The sequence below is a fragment of the Stenella coeruleoalba genome (assembly GCF_951394435.1).
Source record: "Stenella coeruleoalba genome assembly, chromosome: 6".
Taxonomy (NCBI): Eukaryota; Metazoa; Chordata; class Mammalia; order Artiodactyla; family Delphinidae; genus Stenella; species Stenella coeruleoalba.
The window spans coordinates 74321777-74338671 of NC_137151.1; the positions used below are offsets into that span (position 1 = coordinate 74321777).

Genomic DNA, 16895 nt, shown 5'->3' on the forward strand with positions numbered 1-16895 from the left:
AACCTCGTTCTTTGAGAAGATAAACAAAACTGATAAAACTTTAGCCAGACTCATCAAGAAAAAGAGGGAGAGGATTCAAACCAATAATATTAAAATGAAAAAGGAGAAGTTGCAACAGACACCTCAGAAATACAAAGCATCATAAGAGACTACTACAAGCAACACTGTGCCAGTAAAATGGACAACCTGGAAGAAATGGACAGATTCTTACAAAGGTAGAAACTTCCAAGACAAAACCAGGAATAAATAGAAAATATGAACAGACTAATCACAAGTAATGATATTGAAACTGTGATGAAAAATCTTCCAACAAACAAAAGTCCAAGACCAGATGGCTTCACAGGTGAATTCTATCAAACATTTAGAGAAGAGCTAACACCCATCCTTGTCAAACTCTTCCAGAAAATTGCAGAGGAAGGAACACTCCCAAATTCATTTTATGAGGCCACCATCACCCTGATACCAAAACCAGACAAAGATACTACAAAAAAAGAAAACTACAGACCAATATCACTGATGAATACAGATGCAAAAATCAACAAAATACTAGCAAACAGACTCCAACAACACTTTAAAGGATCAAACACCATGACCAAGTGGGATTTATCCCAGGGATGCAAGGATTCTTCAATATATGCAAATCAATCAATGTGATATACCATATTAAAAAACTGAAGAATAAAAACCATATGATCATCTCAACAGATGCAGAAAAAGCTTCTGACAAAATTCAACACCCATTTATGATAAAAAACTCTCCAGAAAGCGTGCAGAGAAGGAACCTACCTCAACATAATAAAGGCCAGATATGACAAACCCACAGCAAACAGCATTCTCAATGGTGAAAAATGAAACCATTTCCTCTAAGATCAGGAATAAGACAAGGATGTCTACAAGGATGTCCACTCTCACCACTATTATTCAACATAGTTTTGGAAGTCCTAGCCACAGCAGAGAAGAAAAAGAAATAACAGGAATACAAATTGGAAAAGAAGAAGTAAAACTGTCACTGTTTGCAGATGATATGATACTATACATAGAGAATCCTAAAGATGCCACCAGAAAACTCTTAGAGCTAATCAATGAATTTGGTAAAGTTGCAGGATAGAAAATTAATGCACAGAAATTTCTTGCATTCCTATACACTAACAATGAAAGATCAGAAAGAGAAATTAAGGAAACAATCCCATTCACCACTGCAAAAAAAGAATAAAATACCTAGGAATAAACCAAGGAGGTAAAAGACCTATGCTCAGAAAACTATAAGACACTGATGAAAGAAATCAAAGATAACACAGATAGATGGAGAGATATACCATGTTCTTGGATTGGAAGAATGAATACTGTGAAAATGACTATACTACCGAAAGCAATCTACCGATTGAATGCAATCCCTATCAAATTACCAATGGCATTTTGTACAGAACTAGAACAAAAAATCTTAAAATCTGTAAGGAGACACAAAAGACCCTGAATAGCCAAAGCAATCTTGAGAGAAAAAAACAGAGCTGGAGGAATCAGACTCCCTGACTTCAGACTATACTACAAAGCGACAGTAATCAAGACAATATGGTACTGGCACAAAAAAAGAAATACAGATCAATAGAACAGGATAGAAAGACCAGAAATAAAACCACACACCTATGGTCAACTAATCTATGACAAAGGAGGCAAGGATATACAATGGAGAAAAGACAGACTCTTCAATAAGTGGTGCTGGGAAAACTGGACAGCTATATGTCAAAGAATGAAATTAGAACACTCCCCAACACCATATACAAAAATAAACTCAAAATGGATCAAAGACCTAAATGTAAGCCCGGACACTGTAAAACTCTTAGAGAGGAAAACATAGGAAGAACACTCTTTGACATAAACCACAGCAAGACCTTTTTTGACCCACCCCTAGAGTAATGGAAATAAAAACAAAAATAAACAAATGGGACCTAATGAAACTTAAAAGCTTTTGCAGAGCAAAGGAAACCATAAACAAGATGAAAAGACAACCATCAGAATGGGAGAAAATATTTACAAACAAATCAATGGACAAAGGATTAATCTCCAAAATATAGAAAAAGCTCATACAACTCAATATTAAGAAAACAAACAACCAATCAAAAAATGGACAGAAGACCTAAATAGACGTTTCTCCAAAGAAGATATACAGATGGCCAACAGGCACATGAAAAGCTGCTCAGCATCATTAATTATCAGAGAAATGTGAATCAAAACTACAATGAGGTATCACCTCACACCAGTTTGAATGGACATCATCAGTAAATCTAGAAACAACAAATGCTGGAGAGGGTGTGGAGAAAAGAGAACCCTCTTGCACTGTTGGTGGGAATGTAAATTGATACAGCCACTATGGACAACAGCATGGAGGCTCCTTAAAAAACTAAAAACAGAATTAACATATGACCCAGCAATCCCACTACTGGGCACATACCCTGAGAAAACCATAATTCAAAAGGAGTCATGTACCACAATGTTCACTGCAGCACTATTTACAATAGCCAGGACAAGGAAGCAACCTAAATGCTCATTAACAGATGAATGGATAAAGAAGATGTGGCACATGTATACAACGGAGTATTACTCAGCCATGAAAAGGAACGAAGCTGGGTCATTTGTAGAGACGTGGATGGACCTGGAGACTGTCATACACAGTGAAATACGTCAGAAAGAGAAAAACAAATATTGTATATTAACGCATATATGTGGAATCTAGAAAAATGGTACAAATGAACTGGTTTGCAAGGCAGAAATAGTGACACAGATGTAGAGAACAAACGTATGGACACCGATGGGGGAAAGCGGGGGGTGGGGTTGTGGTGGGATGAATTGCAAGATTGGGATTGACATATATACACTAATATGTAAAAAACAGATAACTAATAAGAACCTGCTGTATAAAAAAAATTTGGTGTATCAACTAGATTACCTCTCAGGAAATTATGCTGCTGTTATTCAACTCAAAAGATTTACAACTTTGACTATAATACTGCTACTAATGACAACAGTAATAGCTAATATTTGTGAGTCTGACTCCAGAGTATATGCCTTCAAGCATTATGCTATCATATGGTATGCATTATATTTCTTTAGTTTTGTAAAAAGTCTACCTTTCAGTTGATTAAAATTAAAAAGCTATCAAAATATGTCTTATTTATATATAATAACATGTTTCTCATTGTAATATACCAACCAGCCTCTTATTTAACCAGTCCATATGATCATAGGTGAGACTCCCACCAAAATCTTCTGTTAACTGGCATGGTTCTATATAACGAGTCAGTTTATTGGCAGACACTAAAATAACCTAGAAAGGTAAAAAGAAAGAAAAAAAAAAAACTTAGTCACTATTAATGTCCATGAAAAGTGATGAGGAGGTAAAATTGATTAGCATATGCAATACTATTTCCAACATGATGAAATATTACATAGATATTTATTTGAATAATACAACAGCATTTAAAATCAATTCAATAAATTGTGGCTGTTAAGAAATAAGCTATCACAAACCATTTATAATAACACATTATAAAAAACAAGAGACATTAGTAGCTCAGATGAAATATTTTCAAATCTTATCAATATGAATAATTTCTTGGTAGTAAAAATCAATCCCTTTAGTACAAAGATGTATTCGTCAAAGAATTTTCACATGGTCTTAAAATTAGCTAGGTACACTACAATAATAAGTACAAATGAATAATAAATCTGGAAATCAAAAAATGATATACTTTTCTAACATGAAATTTCTCTATCATTCCTTTGATTATATATTAACAAAACATATCCTCTAATAGTAGAGTAAAACTCAGGATAACATATACTAATATTTAATTTGAAAAACAGAACTAGAAAGTAGGGAGAAGTTCAGAGAATTCATAAACTTGAAACTTACCTGTTAAAATGATACTCTTTAAACTTTAAAAGATTTCAAATACAAATTACAAAATGAACAAAGATACCATTTTAGCACTAAATAAAACTTCAATGAAGATATACATGAGTATTAAAAAAATACATATGTGGGAGAAAGATATTCAAATGGTAGTGTTAATGCAAAAGACTTGATAAGAAAAATAACGTGTCCAACTGGAAAGAGCACCATTCCCACCCTAAACAACAACAAAGCCCAGATAATCTACAAAATTAAAACTTTTCTGAAACTCCTCAGAGAGCTGAGGTCACAGAAAAACCAACTAGTCTGAATATGCAGAGAAGACAGGCACCATAGAGAGAGCGGTAGAAGGGGTGACTATCAAATGTGAGGAGCAAATCTTTGGGGATGATGCAACTATTCTGTATCTTAACTGTGATGAAGGATTTATGACTATATCTGTTTGTCAAATCTCAAAATTGTAGGCTAAAAAAGGAATTTTACTGTATGTAAATTATACCTTGATAAACTTAACTTTAAAAAAAAGGGAAGGAATAAACTCAACAACATAAGGAGGACTTGTGAAAGAACTACCAGGAAAAGAAAGAAGGAAAAGAAAAATTCAGAAACATACCCAATATGCAAAACTAGGTATATCCATACTATATATGAAGTTGTAATGTAAACAGTAAATAAGGGGAAATAACCAAGACTACAAAATGCTTTGCTAAAAGGGTGGAAGGGGAGTCACCTTAGGAAGATAACAAAAACATGGTATCAAAAGTTCATAAAAGGGGACTTCCCTGGTGGCAAAGTGGTTAAGAATCCACTGCCAACGCAGAGGACACGGGTTCAACCCCTGGTCCAGGAAGATCCCACGTGCCGTGGAGCAACTAAGCCTGTGCACCACAACTACTGAGCCTGCGCTCTAGAGCCCATGAGCCACAACTACTGAAGCCAGTGCGCCTAGAGCCCATACTCTGCAACAAGAGAAGCCATCTCAATGAGAAGCCCACGCACTGCAATGAAGAGTAGCCCCCACTCAATGCAACTAGAGAAAGCCCACACGCAGCAAAAAAGACCCAATGCAACCAAAAATAAATAAATAAAAAATAAAATAAAAAATTTTTTAAAGTTCATAAAACTATCAGAGAAAAATAAATCCTGTCATAATTAGGGTTTATAACAAATTGCTATTGATAACAACACATTAAATGCCTTGCATGCTTATGTTAGAAAAGAAAGGCTAATGAATAATGAGCTAAGTGACCTACCTAAGAAGTTGGGGGGCAGGGAGTGGGAGGAGAACAACAGAATACATCCAAAGAAAAGAGAAGGAAGGGGAGAAATTAAGAAATTAATAAAGCCAAAAGTTGTTCCTTGAAAAGACTAAAATGAAATCAACAAAGTTCTGATAACGTAAAGCAAGAAGAAAAGGAAAGTACACTTAAATAACACTAAGAATAAAAAGAACATGGCTACATAGACAGCAGTGATTTAAAAGATACAGATGGACACAGGACATGCTTTTGTCAATAACTATGCAAATTTAGAAGAAATGGACAAATTCCTATAAAAAAAGTAATTTATCAAAACTGACATAAAAAAACCCCAGAACACCTATAATCAATGAGGTGAAGTGAATCACTAGATTCTTTTCATTTTCAATGATCATACTGTTAGTGGTAGTTTTAGCATTGCTATTCAGAGATCACTTGATGAAAAAGACAGCAAATGATTAATATTCGTTATTCTTATTCTCCTAACCCTCATGTCCTTGAGAAAACAGAATTCTTGAGAGGGAAGACAGGAAAGGGAAAAAGTTACCCTATGGTCTTCAATTTGAATTGGAAGTATCAGATTAAACTCATGATGTATTTCATTTTAAATAAAAACATGCACACTCACATAATATAAATTTTCTAGTTCTGTCCACTGCAATGTTTAGAAATAATGACAAAGGCATTCTGTAGAAATGCACACTCCTAGCATCCCAGATTGTTGTCTTCAAACACTGTTTCCCCCTAAACGTAATCAAGGTTCCTTGGAGAAATGGCCAGTTCTAGATCTGGGGCTGGAAATACACATGGTGACCTTGTAACATCTTCCCATTCAAATATCAAGAAAGCCATCCAAAACTTTTAGGGTTGTGCCAAAAGGTCCGGAAAAGGCTTCCACTGGCCAAATAAGTAACAATTTGCTTATCAATTCAAATTCTTTAATAAACTAAAGGATCTAGGCATTGAACATCAATGGCTGCCAATATCATAAAAAAAGAAGGCTACGAGCCTCATGATCAAGGAAACATCATCACCAATGAACAGCCCTGGAAAAAGAAATTCAGATCTTAATCTAATCAACTGTTTGAATCCAACTATGAATTCACGGAAATACAGAGATGCAAAAGAGGAGAATGATATGTTAAACTATACCACGTGGATGCTCACTGAAACAAAAAATCCTGTAAAACACATATCCTGGTCTCCCCAAGAAAAAAAAATTGTGTAAGAAAAGAGAAAGAGAAATTGAGATTAAAAAGCTTAATTTAATGGACTAACTCAAAATTCCACAACCAATAATAAGAGAATTACATATTCTTTTTAAGCAAACAAGAAATATTTTAAAACTTGAGTGTATATTAGGTCATAAGGAAAACCTTGGTACATTTCAAAGGAAATAACTTCTAACGTTCTATCACCACAATGAAATTAAGTTAGAAATCAATAACCAATCAAATCAGAAATCATTAACAAGATTTTAACACCTATCCATTTGGAAAGGCATCTCAAACCAAGCACAATATCTGGACAGTATCTGGATCCTAATTCAAAGAAATAAATCAATCTGTGTGCATTCACAATTTATGTATAAATTTATGAATAAATTTTAAAATATATTATTTATACAGAATATTTTTATATATTACTAAATCCTTTTATAACATTCATCAAATTTGATACCAACTGGCTCTTTGATATTAAGGAACTGTTTATTTTAAGGCATGTTAATGGTCTTGGGCTATATTTTTTAAAAAAGAGTCTGCAGATATTCAAATGTCTTAAATTTCCTTCACTATAACATCCCCAGCCTTCCTTGGGTGAAGTGGATAGGGGTAAGGATGGGGCAGGTGGCCCATGGGTTGACAGTTGTTGGAACTGGGTATAGGGATACATGGAGTTAACTATAATATTCTGTTTACTTTTTGATGTGTTCATAACTCCTTATAATAAAAATACTAAAAAACTAAAACACATATAAATCTCTTTTAAAAAAACCTTCCCAGAAAGAAAATACCAGGCCCAGCCAATTTACAAGTGAGTTTTAAAAATTAAAGAACAAAGGATCAATCAAGATGGCCAAGGAGGAGTACGTGGAACTCACTTCCTCCTCATGAACACATCAAAAGTACATCTATATGTGAAACAATTCTCACTGAAGATGAACTGGAAACTGGCAGAAAGACTCCCATACAAGAAAGGCTATAAGATCCACATGGAATCAGGTAGGAAGGGAAAAGACATAATAAGGTCGGGAGCTGTGCCCCTGAAAGGGGAGACAGAAGAAAAGAAAGATTACATGGGTGGAGACCCGCCCTGGGGAGTGAGCAGTTCAAGCCACAGACTGGGCATCTCACTCTTGGGGTCCAACACAGCGGGGACAGGCCCGTGGTTGGCTGGAGGATTGCTGGGACTAACTGGAGGAGTATGGGAAGCCTGGACTCCATTTGTGAGAAGCATGCATGCTGGTGTGCCCATGAGGCAATGCGGAGAGAACAGAGTGAGGACCGTCCAGTGGCTGCAGGGTTTCCTGTGACTGCCTCAGTGCATATCCCAGCCGAAGCCAAGCAAAGGCTCCAGGTCTGCTTACTCCATGTTGCAAGACGTACTGGATCTAGGGGGTCACACGACCAGGAGAAAGCTCAGTTGTGGATTCAGAGGCAACTCGGTTGCAGAGAGCAGTGACAGCCACTCTTGGCACATACTCAGGCAGTGCATCAGAAGCAGCCCAGAACTCTGACAGCAGTCATTCCCCTACAGCTCACTTCCCAATACACGCTGAGACCACAAGGCCCCACCTGCCCTGTGGTGTGGCTTCACGACAGGGCAATGGTGGCAGAGGCTGTGGGTGTGATTGGCTGGGGTCTGAATGAAGGGGGAGAAACAACTGCTGGCACCTGCAAGGCGGTGCAGCTTAGAATCTGTCTGCAAGCAAAATAAGCCAAGAGTGCACACAGGCCCCATTTGCTTCAGCACTCCCCCACTCTGGGTCAAGGGTCATGGTGCTGGGAAAGTAGAAAGCACACACTTAAGGGGAACAAAGTCAGAGCAGGCCTGACCTTCAGGGCTTCTGCTTCACCAACTTGGGATCAGACCCCACACCTGAAAGGCCAGTGATGGCCACTGAGCAGAGGAGAAGCCTCGTCTCACACCCGGCTACAGCCCTGGCACCTCCACCTCCAGCACCACCTCTTACCAAGGTGATAGTGGCCATTATACCCTGAGGAAAGACATGACTGGCATCCACGTCAAATCCAGCTCTCCAACCACTGGGCACTGGGCATATGCAGTCTGTACATGAACGATCCCGCAGAAGGACAAACCTTTAAGACACAATAGGTAACTATTTCACCAAAATTCATAGAGACAGAGAAAGTTAAGTAAAATGAAAGGCAGAGGAACTGGTCTCAAATGAAAAAGCAAGAGAATAACCAGGAAAAAATAATGAAACAGAAATGAGCAATTTACAGAAAAAGAAATCAAAGCTTTAGTAATAAGAATGTTAACTGAATTAGGGAAAAGAATAGATTAACACAGTGAGAATTTTAACAAGGAACTAGAAAAAAGCAAGAAAAACCCAATCAGAAATGAAGGATTCAATAACTGAAATAAAAAACACACTAGAAGGAATGAATAGCAGGCTAAGTGGTGCAGTCTTCTGCACAGAATAATGGCAATCATCCAGTCAGAACAGCAAAAAGAAAAACAAATTTTTAAAAATGAGAGCAATTTAAGAGATCTCTGGGATAACATTAAACATATCAACTTTCACATTATAGGGGTCCCAGAAGGAGAAAAGAGAAAGAAGAGGATCAAAAATGTATTTGATGAGATTATGGCTGAAAACTTCCCAATCCTGAAGAAAGAAGCAGATATCTATGTACAAGAGGCACACAGGGTCCCAAATAAGATGAAACCAAACAGATCCATACCAAAACATACCATAATTAAAATGGCAAAAGTTAAAGAGAGAATTCTAAAGGCAGCAAGAGAAAAATAGAGATTCATATACAAGGGAATCCCCATAAGGCTATCAGCTGATTTTTCTGCAGAAACTTTGCAGGTCAGAAGACAGTGGCATGATATACCTAAACTGCTAAAAGGGAAAAAACTGCAACCTAGGATACTCTACCCAGCAAGATTATCACTGAGGAACGAAGAAGGGACTAAAAAAAAAAACTTCTCAGACAATCAAAAACTAGAAGGGTTCATACTAAATCAACTCTAAAAGAAGTGTTAAAGGGTCTTCTCCAAGTGAAGGGAAGTAAGAATCCATGGAAAAGGGAAAATCTCAGTAGGACAAGCAAATATACAGTTAGGGCTGAGGAACAACCACTTAAATAAGCTAGTACAAAGATTAAAACACAAAAAATTATAACAGCAACTATAACTTTATATAAACAGTGAAGGCATAAAATGAAGATATAAAATGTGACATCAAAAAACACAAAGTGTGGGGCTTCCCTGGTGGCGCAGTGGTTGAGAGTCTGCCTGCCAATGCAGGGGACACGGGTTCGTGTCCCGGTCTGGGAAGATCCCACATGCCGCAGAGCAGCTGGGCCCGTAAGCCATGGCCACTGAGCCTGCGCGTCTGGAGCCTGTACTCCGCAATGGGAGAGGCCACAACAGTGAGAGGCCCGCGTACCGCAAAAAAAAACAAAACAAAAAAACCCACAAAGTGGAAGGAGTAAAATATGTAGATATTTTTGAATGTGTTTGAATCTAAACGACTACCAGTTTAAAACAAATAGGTATAGTTATAAGTCAACATAATTGAAGCCCATGGTAACCACAAATCAAAAACCTTCAACAAATACACAAAAACTGAGAAGAAAGAAACACAAGCATAATACTAAAGAAAATCATCAAACCACAAGGGAAGAAACAAAAAGAAGAAATCAACAGAGAAGAAACTACAAAAACAACCAGAAAACAAGTAATAAAATGGCGATAAGTACATACCTATCAATAATTACTTTAAATGTCAATGAACTAAATGCTCCAATCAAAAGACACACTGTGGTTGACTGGATAAAAAACAAGAGTCATCTACATTCTGCCCATAAGAGACTCACTTCCGTGCTAAAGGTACACACAGACTGAAAGTGAGAGATGGAAAAAGATATTTCATGCAAATGGAAATGATGAGAAAGCAGGGACAAAACAGACTTTTTTTTAAAAAAAGGTATAACAAAAGACAAAGAAGGACATTATATAATGATAAAGGTATCAATACAAGAAAAGGATTTTACACTGGTTAACATATATAAACCCAAAACAGGAGCACTTAAATATATAAAGCAAATAGTACAGATATAAAGGGAGAAACTGACAATAATATTGGGTTGGCCAAAAAGTTCATTTCGGTTTTCCCATAAGATGTTACGGAAAAACCAATAAAATAGTAGTAGGGGACTTGAGCATCCTACTTACATCAATAGACATCTTCCAGACAGAAAATCAGTAAGGAAACAGTGGTCTTAAAGGAAACAATATACCAGCTGAACTTAACAGATGTCTACAAAACATTTCATCCAAAAATAGCAGAATATACATTCTTTTCAAGTGCACATGGAACGTTCTCCAGGAATGATCACAAGCTAGTCCACACAACAAGTCTCAACAAATTTAAGAGAACAGAAATTATATCAAGTATTTATTCCAACCACAACAGAATTAATAAACTAGACATCAATTACAGAAAGAAAAATGGGAAAACCACAAATATGTGGAGACTAAACAACAAGCTACAAAAAACACCTATGGGTCAATGAAGAAATCAGAGAGGAAATGAGAAAATACCTGAAGACAAATGAAAATGGAAATACAACTTTCCAAAATCTATGGGGTGCACCAAAAACAGTTCTAAGTGGGAAGTTTGCAGCGACACAGGCCTTCCTCAAGAAGCAAGAAAAATTTCAAATAAACAACCTAACCTACCATCTGAAGGAATTAGAAAAAGAAATACAAACAAAGCCTGAAGTCAGCAAAAGAAAGGAAATAATAAAGATCAGAGAAGAAATAAATGAAATAGATATCAAAAGAGAGAAGAGATCAATGAAACCAAGAGCTGGTTCTCTAAAAAAATAAACAAAACTGATAAACCGTTAGACAGGCTCACGAAGAAGAGAGAAACCAAATAAACAAAAGAAAAAAAGGAGGAATAACAACTGATACCAGAGATATAAAAAAAAAAATCGCAAGAGAATACTACCAACAGTTATATGCCAACCAACTGGACAACCTAGAAGAAATACACAAATTTCTAGATATGTACAACCTGCCAAGACTGAATCAAAAAGAAATAGACAGGGCTTCCCTGGTGGTGCAGTGGTTGAGAGTCTGCCTGCCGATGCAGGGGACACGGGTTCGTGCCCCAGTCCGGGAAGATCCCACATGCCGCGGAGCGGCTGGGCCTGTGAGGCATGGCCGCTGAGCCTGCGTGTCTGGAGACTGTGCTCCGCAACGGGAGAGGCCACAACAGTGAGAGGCCCACATACCGCAAAAAAAAAAAAAAAAAAAAAGAAGAAACAGACAATCTGAACAGACTGATCACTAGTAGCAAAACAGAATTTGTAATTTAAAAAACTCCTAGCAAACAAAAGCCCTGGACTGACTGGATGGCTTCACAGGGAAATTCTACAAAACATATAAAGAAGAACTAATACCAATTCTTCACAAACTATTCCAAAAAACCGAAGATGAAGGAACGATCCTAAATGGATTCTATGAAGCCAGCATTACCCTGATACCAAAACCAGACAAAGACACTACAAAAAAAAAAAAAAATTACAGGCCAATATCTTTGATAAATATAGATGCAAAAATCCTCAACAAAATACTAGCAAACTGAACCCAACAATATATAAAAAGGGTCATATACCATGATCAAGAGGGATTTATTCCAGGGATGCAAGAATGGTTCAATATTCAGAAATCAATGTCATACACCTCATTAACAAAAGGATAAAAATCACATGATCATCTCAATAGACACAGAAAAAGCATTTGACAAAATTCAACATGCATTCATGATTAAAACTCATCAAAGTGGGCATAGAGGGAACATATCTCAACATAATAAAAGTCAGTTATGATAAACCCACAGCTAACATCAAACACAATGGTAAAAAGCTGAAAGCCTTTCCTCTAAATTCAAGAACAAGACAAGGATGCCCACTCTCACCACTTTTATTCAACACAATTTTGGAAGTCCTAGCAATAAGTGGTGCTGGGAAAACTAAACAGCTACATCTAAAAGAATGAGATTAGATCATTTCCTCACACCATATACAAAAATGAACTCAAAATGGATTAAAGACCTGAATGTAAAACCTGAAACCATAAAATCCTTAGAGGTGAACAAAGAACATTCTTTGACACAGATTGTAGCAATATTTTTTTTGATCCGTCTCCTAAGGGAAAAAAAAGAATTAGTAAATAAAAGCAAAAATAAACAGATGGGACCTAATCAAACTTAAAAGCTTTTTCACAGAAAAGGAAACCATCAACAAAACAAAAAGACAACCTACTGAATGGTAGAAAGTATTTGGAAATGATATGACCAATAAGGAGTTAATATCCAAATAATATGACCAATAAGGGTTAATAAACAACTGATACAACTCAATATCAAAAAACCCAAACAACCTGATAAAGAAATGGGCAGAAGACCTGAACAGACATTTTTCCAAAGTCATACAGACGGCCAACAGGCACATGAAAAGATGCTCAATCTTGCTAATCAACAGAGAAATGCAAATCAAAACTACAATGAGATATCACCTCATATCTGTCAGAATGGCTGTCACCAAAAAGACCACAAATAACAAATGTTGGCGAGAATGTGGAGAAAAGGGACCACATTACATTGTTGGTGAGAATGTAAATTGGTGCAGCCACTGTGGAAAACAGTATGGAGTTTCCTCAAAAATACTAAAAATAGAACTACCATATGATCTAGAAATTCCACTCCTGGGTACATATCCAGAAAAAAACAAAAACACTAATTCAAAGATACATGCATCCCAATGTTCACAGTAGCACTATTTACAATAGCCAAGATACAGAAGCAACCCAAGTGTCCATTAACAGATGAATGGATAAAGATGTGGGGGGTGTGTGTGTGTGTGTGTGTGTGCGTGTGTGTAAATACACACACGCACACATGTATACATATATAAAATGGCACATTACTCAGCCATAAAAAAAACAAATTTAGCCATTTGCAGCAACATGGATGGACCTGGAGATTATTATGCTTAGTGAAATAAGTCAGACAAAAAAAGACAAATACTATGTTATCAATTATTTGTGGAAGTTAAAATATAAAATGAATAATTATATGTAGCAAAACAGAAACAAACTCATAGATACAAAGAACAAACTAGTGGTTACCAGTGGGATAGGGGGGAGTGGCAAGATAGGGGTATGGAATTAAGAGATACAAATTAGTATGTATAAAATAGATAAGCAACAAGAGTATATTATACTGCACAGGGAATTATAGCCATTGTTTTGTAATAACTTTTAATGGTGTATAATCTCTAAAAATACTAAATCATTATGCTGTACACCCAAAACTAATGTAATAGTGTAAATTAACTATACTTCAACTAATTGATATCAAAGAACAGATCATTTCAATCTTTTAAAAAAATTTTATTCATTTATTTATTTATGGCTGCATCAGGTCTTAGCTGTTGCAGGCGTGATCTTTCATTGCAGCACACAGGCTCTCTAGTTGTGGTGCACGGGCTTAGTTGCCCCACAGCATGTGGGATCTTAGTTCCCCTACCAGGGATCGAACCCACGTCCCCTGCATTGGAAGGCGGATTCTTAGCCACTGGACCACCAGGGAAGTCTCCCAGATCATTTCTATCTTAAACAAATGCTTCCAAAGAATAGAAATGCAGCGAATACTCCAACTCATATTATGAGACAAGAATAACATTGAAACCCAACAACAATTTGAGAAAAGAAAAAACCATAATGAATGGCAAATATCCAGGTTTAGCTGGTATCAAGTGTCAGCAAAGCTGTTGGGCAGCATGAATTCTTACACAGCAGAAATGCATACATAAATTAAAACACCTTTGGAAAACAATTTGGCATTATCTTGAAAACTTGAACATTTCTATAACCTATGCCTGGATATTCTGCAAGCAGAAAAATCTTATACATATTTACCAGGAGACATATGTAAGAACGTAAACATCATTCATAATGTCAAAAGAATGGAAACAACACAAATGTCCATCAATAGGAGAATAAGTAAATTGTTTTTATTCACAGAATGGAATAACATTCATCAGTGAAAATGAATCAACTACATCTACTGCAAGAATATGCATAAATCTTAAACATATAATGATGAGTGAGAAAAAGCAAGGTACTGAAGACTAAAATCATATTATTTATAAAGTTCAAAAATAGGTGAAAATATATTAAGAATAAACAATATCTTTAAATGGGAACTCTATAGAAATAGATATAAAAGAATAATAAAAGATAAACACTCCCTATTTTCTTCTAAAGATTTTGTCTTTCTCATTTATGTTTTTAATACATACACACACACACACACACACAGACACACACACATGCACGAGAACATGAACAAAGGATGGGTAGACACAAATAAGTTAGGTGTTAAGGGATGGGGGGTATATGAATGAGACCAGGGAGGGGCACTCAAATTTATTTCAAGCTGTTGATATCTGGATTCTTAGGTTGGGTCGTGGGTGCCCAAGTGTTTTATTATTAAGCTTCATGTTATATGTATTTTTTAAGAATATGTTATAAATACTATATTAAAATACTAAAAACAGAAAGAATGAACAGAAGTAGGGAATCACTGACAGAAGGGGCACCACGAGATCTCAACTCAGACTGAAGAAAGGGTAACTCTTCTGAGGCAGCAAATAAGGAGGTTAGAGAAAAAATGGACAATCTTGTGGTGGTGATGACAGAAAGCAGAAGGAATTTATGTGCCTCTTTTTTTCCATTAAAAAAATAAAAAAGATATTGAACATCAAATTACATTTTTGGTTAGTTTAATAACAACAAACTATATTTTGCCTATCTATTTTAAAAGGCAATTTAATGCTATCTCTACTATGAAGAGTTTAGCATATCAATTTCACTGTTCTCCTGTTTTGGTACTAATGGGAGCTAATTTAAGATAAACAATAAAAAGAACACAGAAAATGGTTTTCTTAGTGAAAAAGTTGTTAAAGAGGGCCTCTATTTCATCCTCTTGTTCTAATGCAACTTCTTTAGACTAGTTCTTAGAGACAGGCATGATGTTAAACATGAAATAATAAGTGGAGTTAGGCCACGGAAACCATTTAATCTGCCACCAACTCCTTTTGGGATCAAGACAGAAACTTCCACACTAAGAAAATTAAACACAATCAGATCCCAGGGAGGGGCTTTTCCTTTCTTCAAAACTGTCAATCTATTAAACAGAAGTATACCAATAATGAAACAAAGAAATATGTATTTATTCCATGAGGAAATAAACTACTTGCTAAATTGAGCATGAATTCACATCTGAAAAGATAACATTTCCAGAGCACTCTCTCCTGAAAAGAGGACTGAATAGAAAACTTAAATAACACAATGAATGGTCTTTTTGCTCTTCTATTTCTGCTCTCCTTATTTGGCACAATATTCAATTTAAGCAGTGAAAACATATCTCTTGAGAAATTGCTATCATGTCCCTTATAATTTGACATTTTAACGTCAAATGTTCAACATTCATTATTTACTGGACATTAAATTTATTTATTAGAAGTATTATTTATTAGAAGTTATGTGTTCTAGTGCTGGGAATATAAGGATAAATAAGTCATGCTTCTACAAAGTAAATGAGCTTTTTATTTCTGCAATATTCCAGAGAGAGTTGTGCACGCTTTTATAAAAAAGAAATAGATTAAAGTTTTCTGGTTTGCTTCTAGAGCCTTTACTGAAAATACTCTAACTAAATCTAAATGTTGTCCCTTTGGTTGTAGTAGCACAGAGGGCCAAAGGCTTTACTAGAATACCCCAAATGATTTCCAAATCCCTTTCCTAGGTTAAACACCATTATATGATAATTGGAAGGATACTGAGTCAGGAGCCAATCACTCCACGTTTGTGCCCTAGCTCTGCCACAAATTCACTGACTTGTAGAAGTCAACCTAAAGGAATTCACTCCAGGCTTATCTCCCTATGTGCCAAAGAAGGCAGCTGCATTAAATTATCTGTGATGTCTCTTTAAGCTCTAAGAGGTCATAATTTTAATGAGTTGTCATCTTATACATTTAATTTGGGCCATTTTCTCTAATATATGACCTGTCTTGCCCAATGAAAAGAGCACTTGTCACTTTCTACCCACTCTGGTTAATCTCACTATTATACTTAAATACATTAAAATCATTTTGCAGTTGTAGTTCCTAAATACAGTAAAATCATTAGCAACAGATTTCAAGTTTAATAAGCCAAAGGGAAAATTCGCAGTTATTGTTATATATGGCAAAAGTTTATTTACATCCGAATATTCCTCTTGAAAGCTTTTCCTAAAAAATCAACTTAAATGTAAATAGTACAGATTCTTTCATGATGTAAAATATATTTGAGAGTATACTATCCCTTACTAAATATAATTTTTTAAATAGTTGGCTAAGATTACTCCTATTATATTTTTACTTACGCAAAACAAACGTTAACAAGGGAACATCATAATT

At 35.9% G+C, this 16895-nt stretch overlaps 1 protein-coding gene across 19 annotated transcripts in view; it reads right to left on the reverse strand.

Annotated features, from left to right (window-relative positions):
- The window catches only part of SESTD1 (SEC14 and spectrin domain containing 1), a 262393-nt gene that overhangs the window by 41177 nt on the left and 204321 nt on the right, over positions 1-16895 (reverse strand). For all 19 annotated transcript variants that reach the window (XM_079923851.1, XM_079923858.1, XM_079923862.1 and 16 more), the window contains one exon: positions 3209-3322. In XM_079923851.1, the coding sequence (XP_079779977.1) occupies positions 3209-3322 (114 nt within the window). The remainder of the gene's footprint in view (positions 1-3208; positions 3323-16895) is intronic.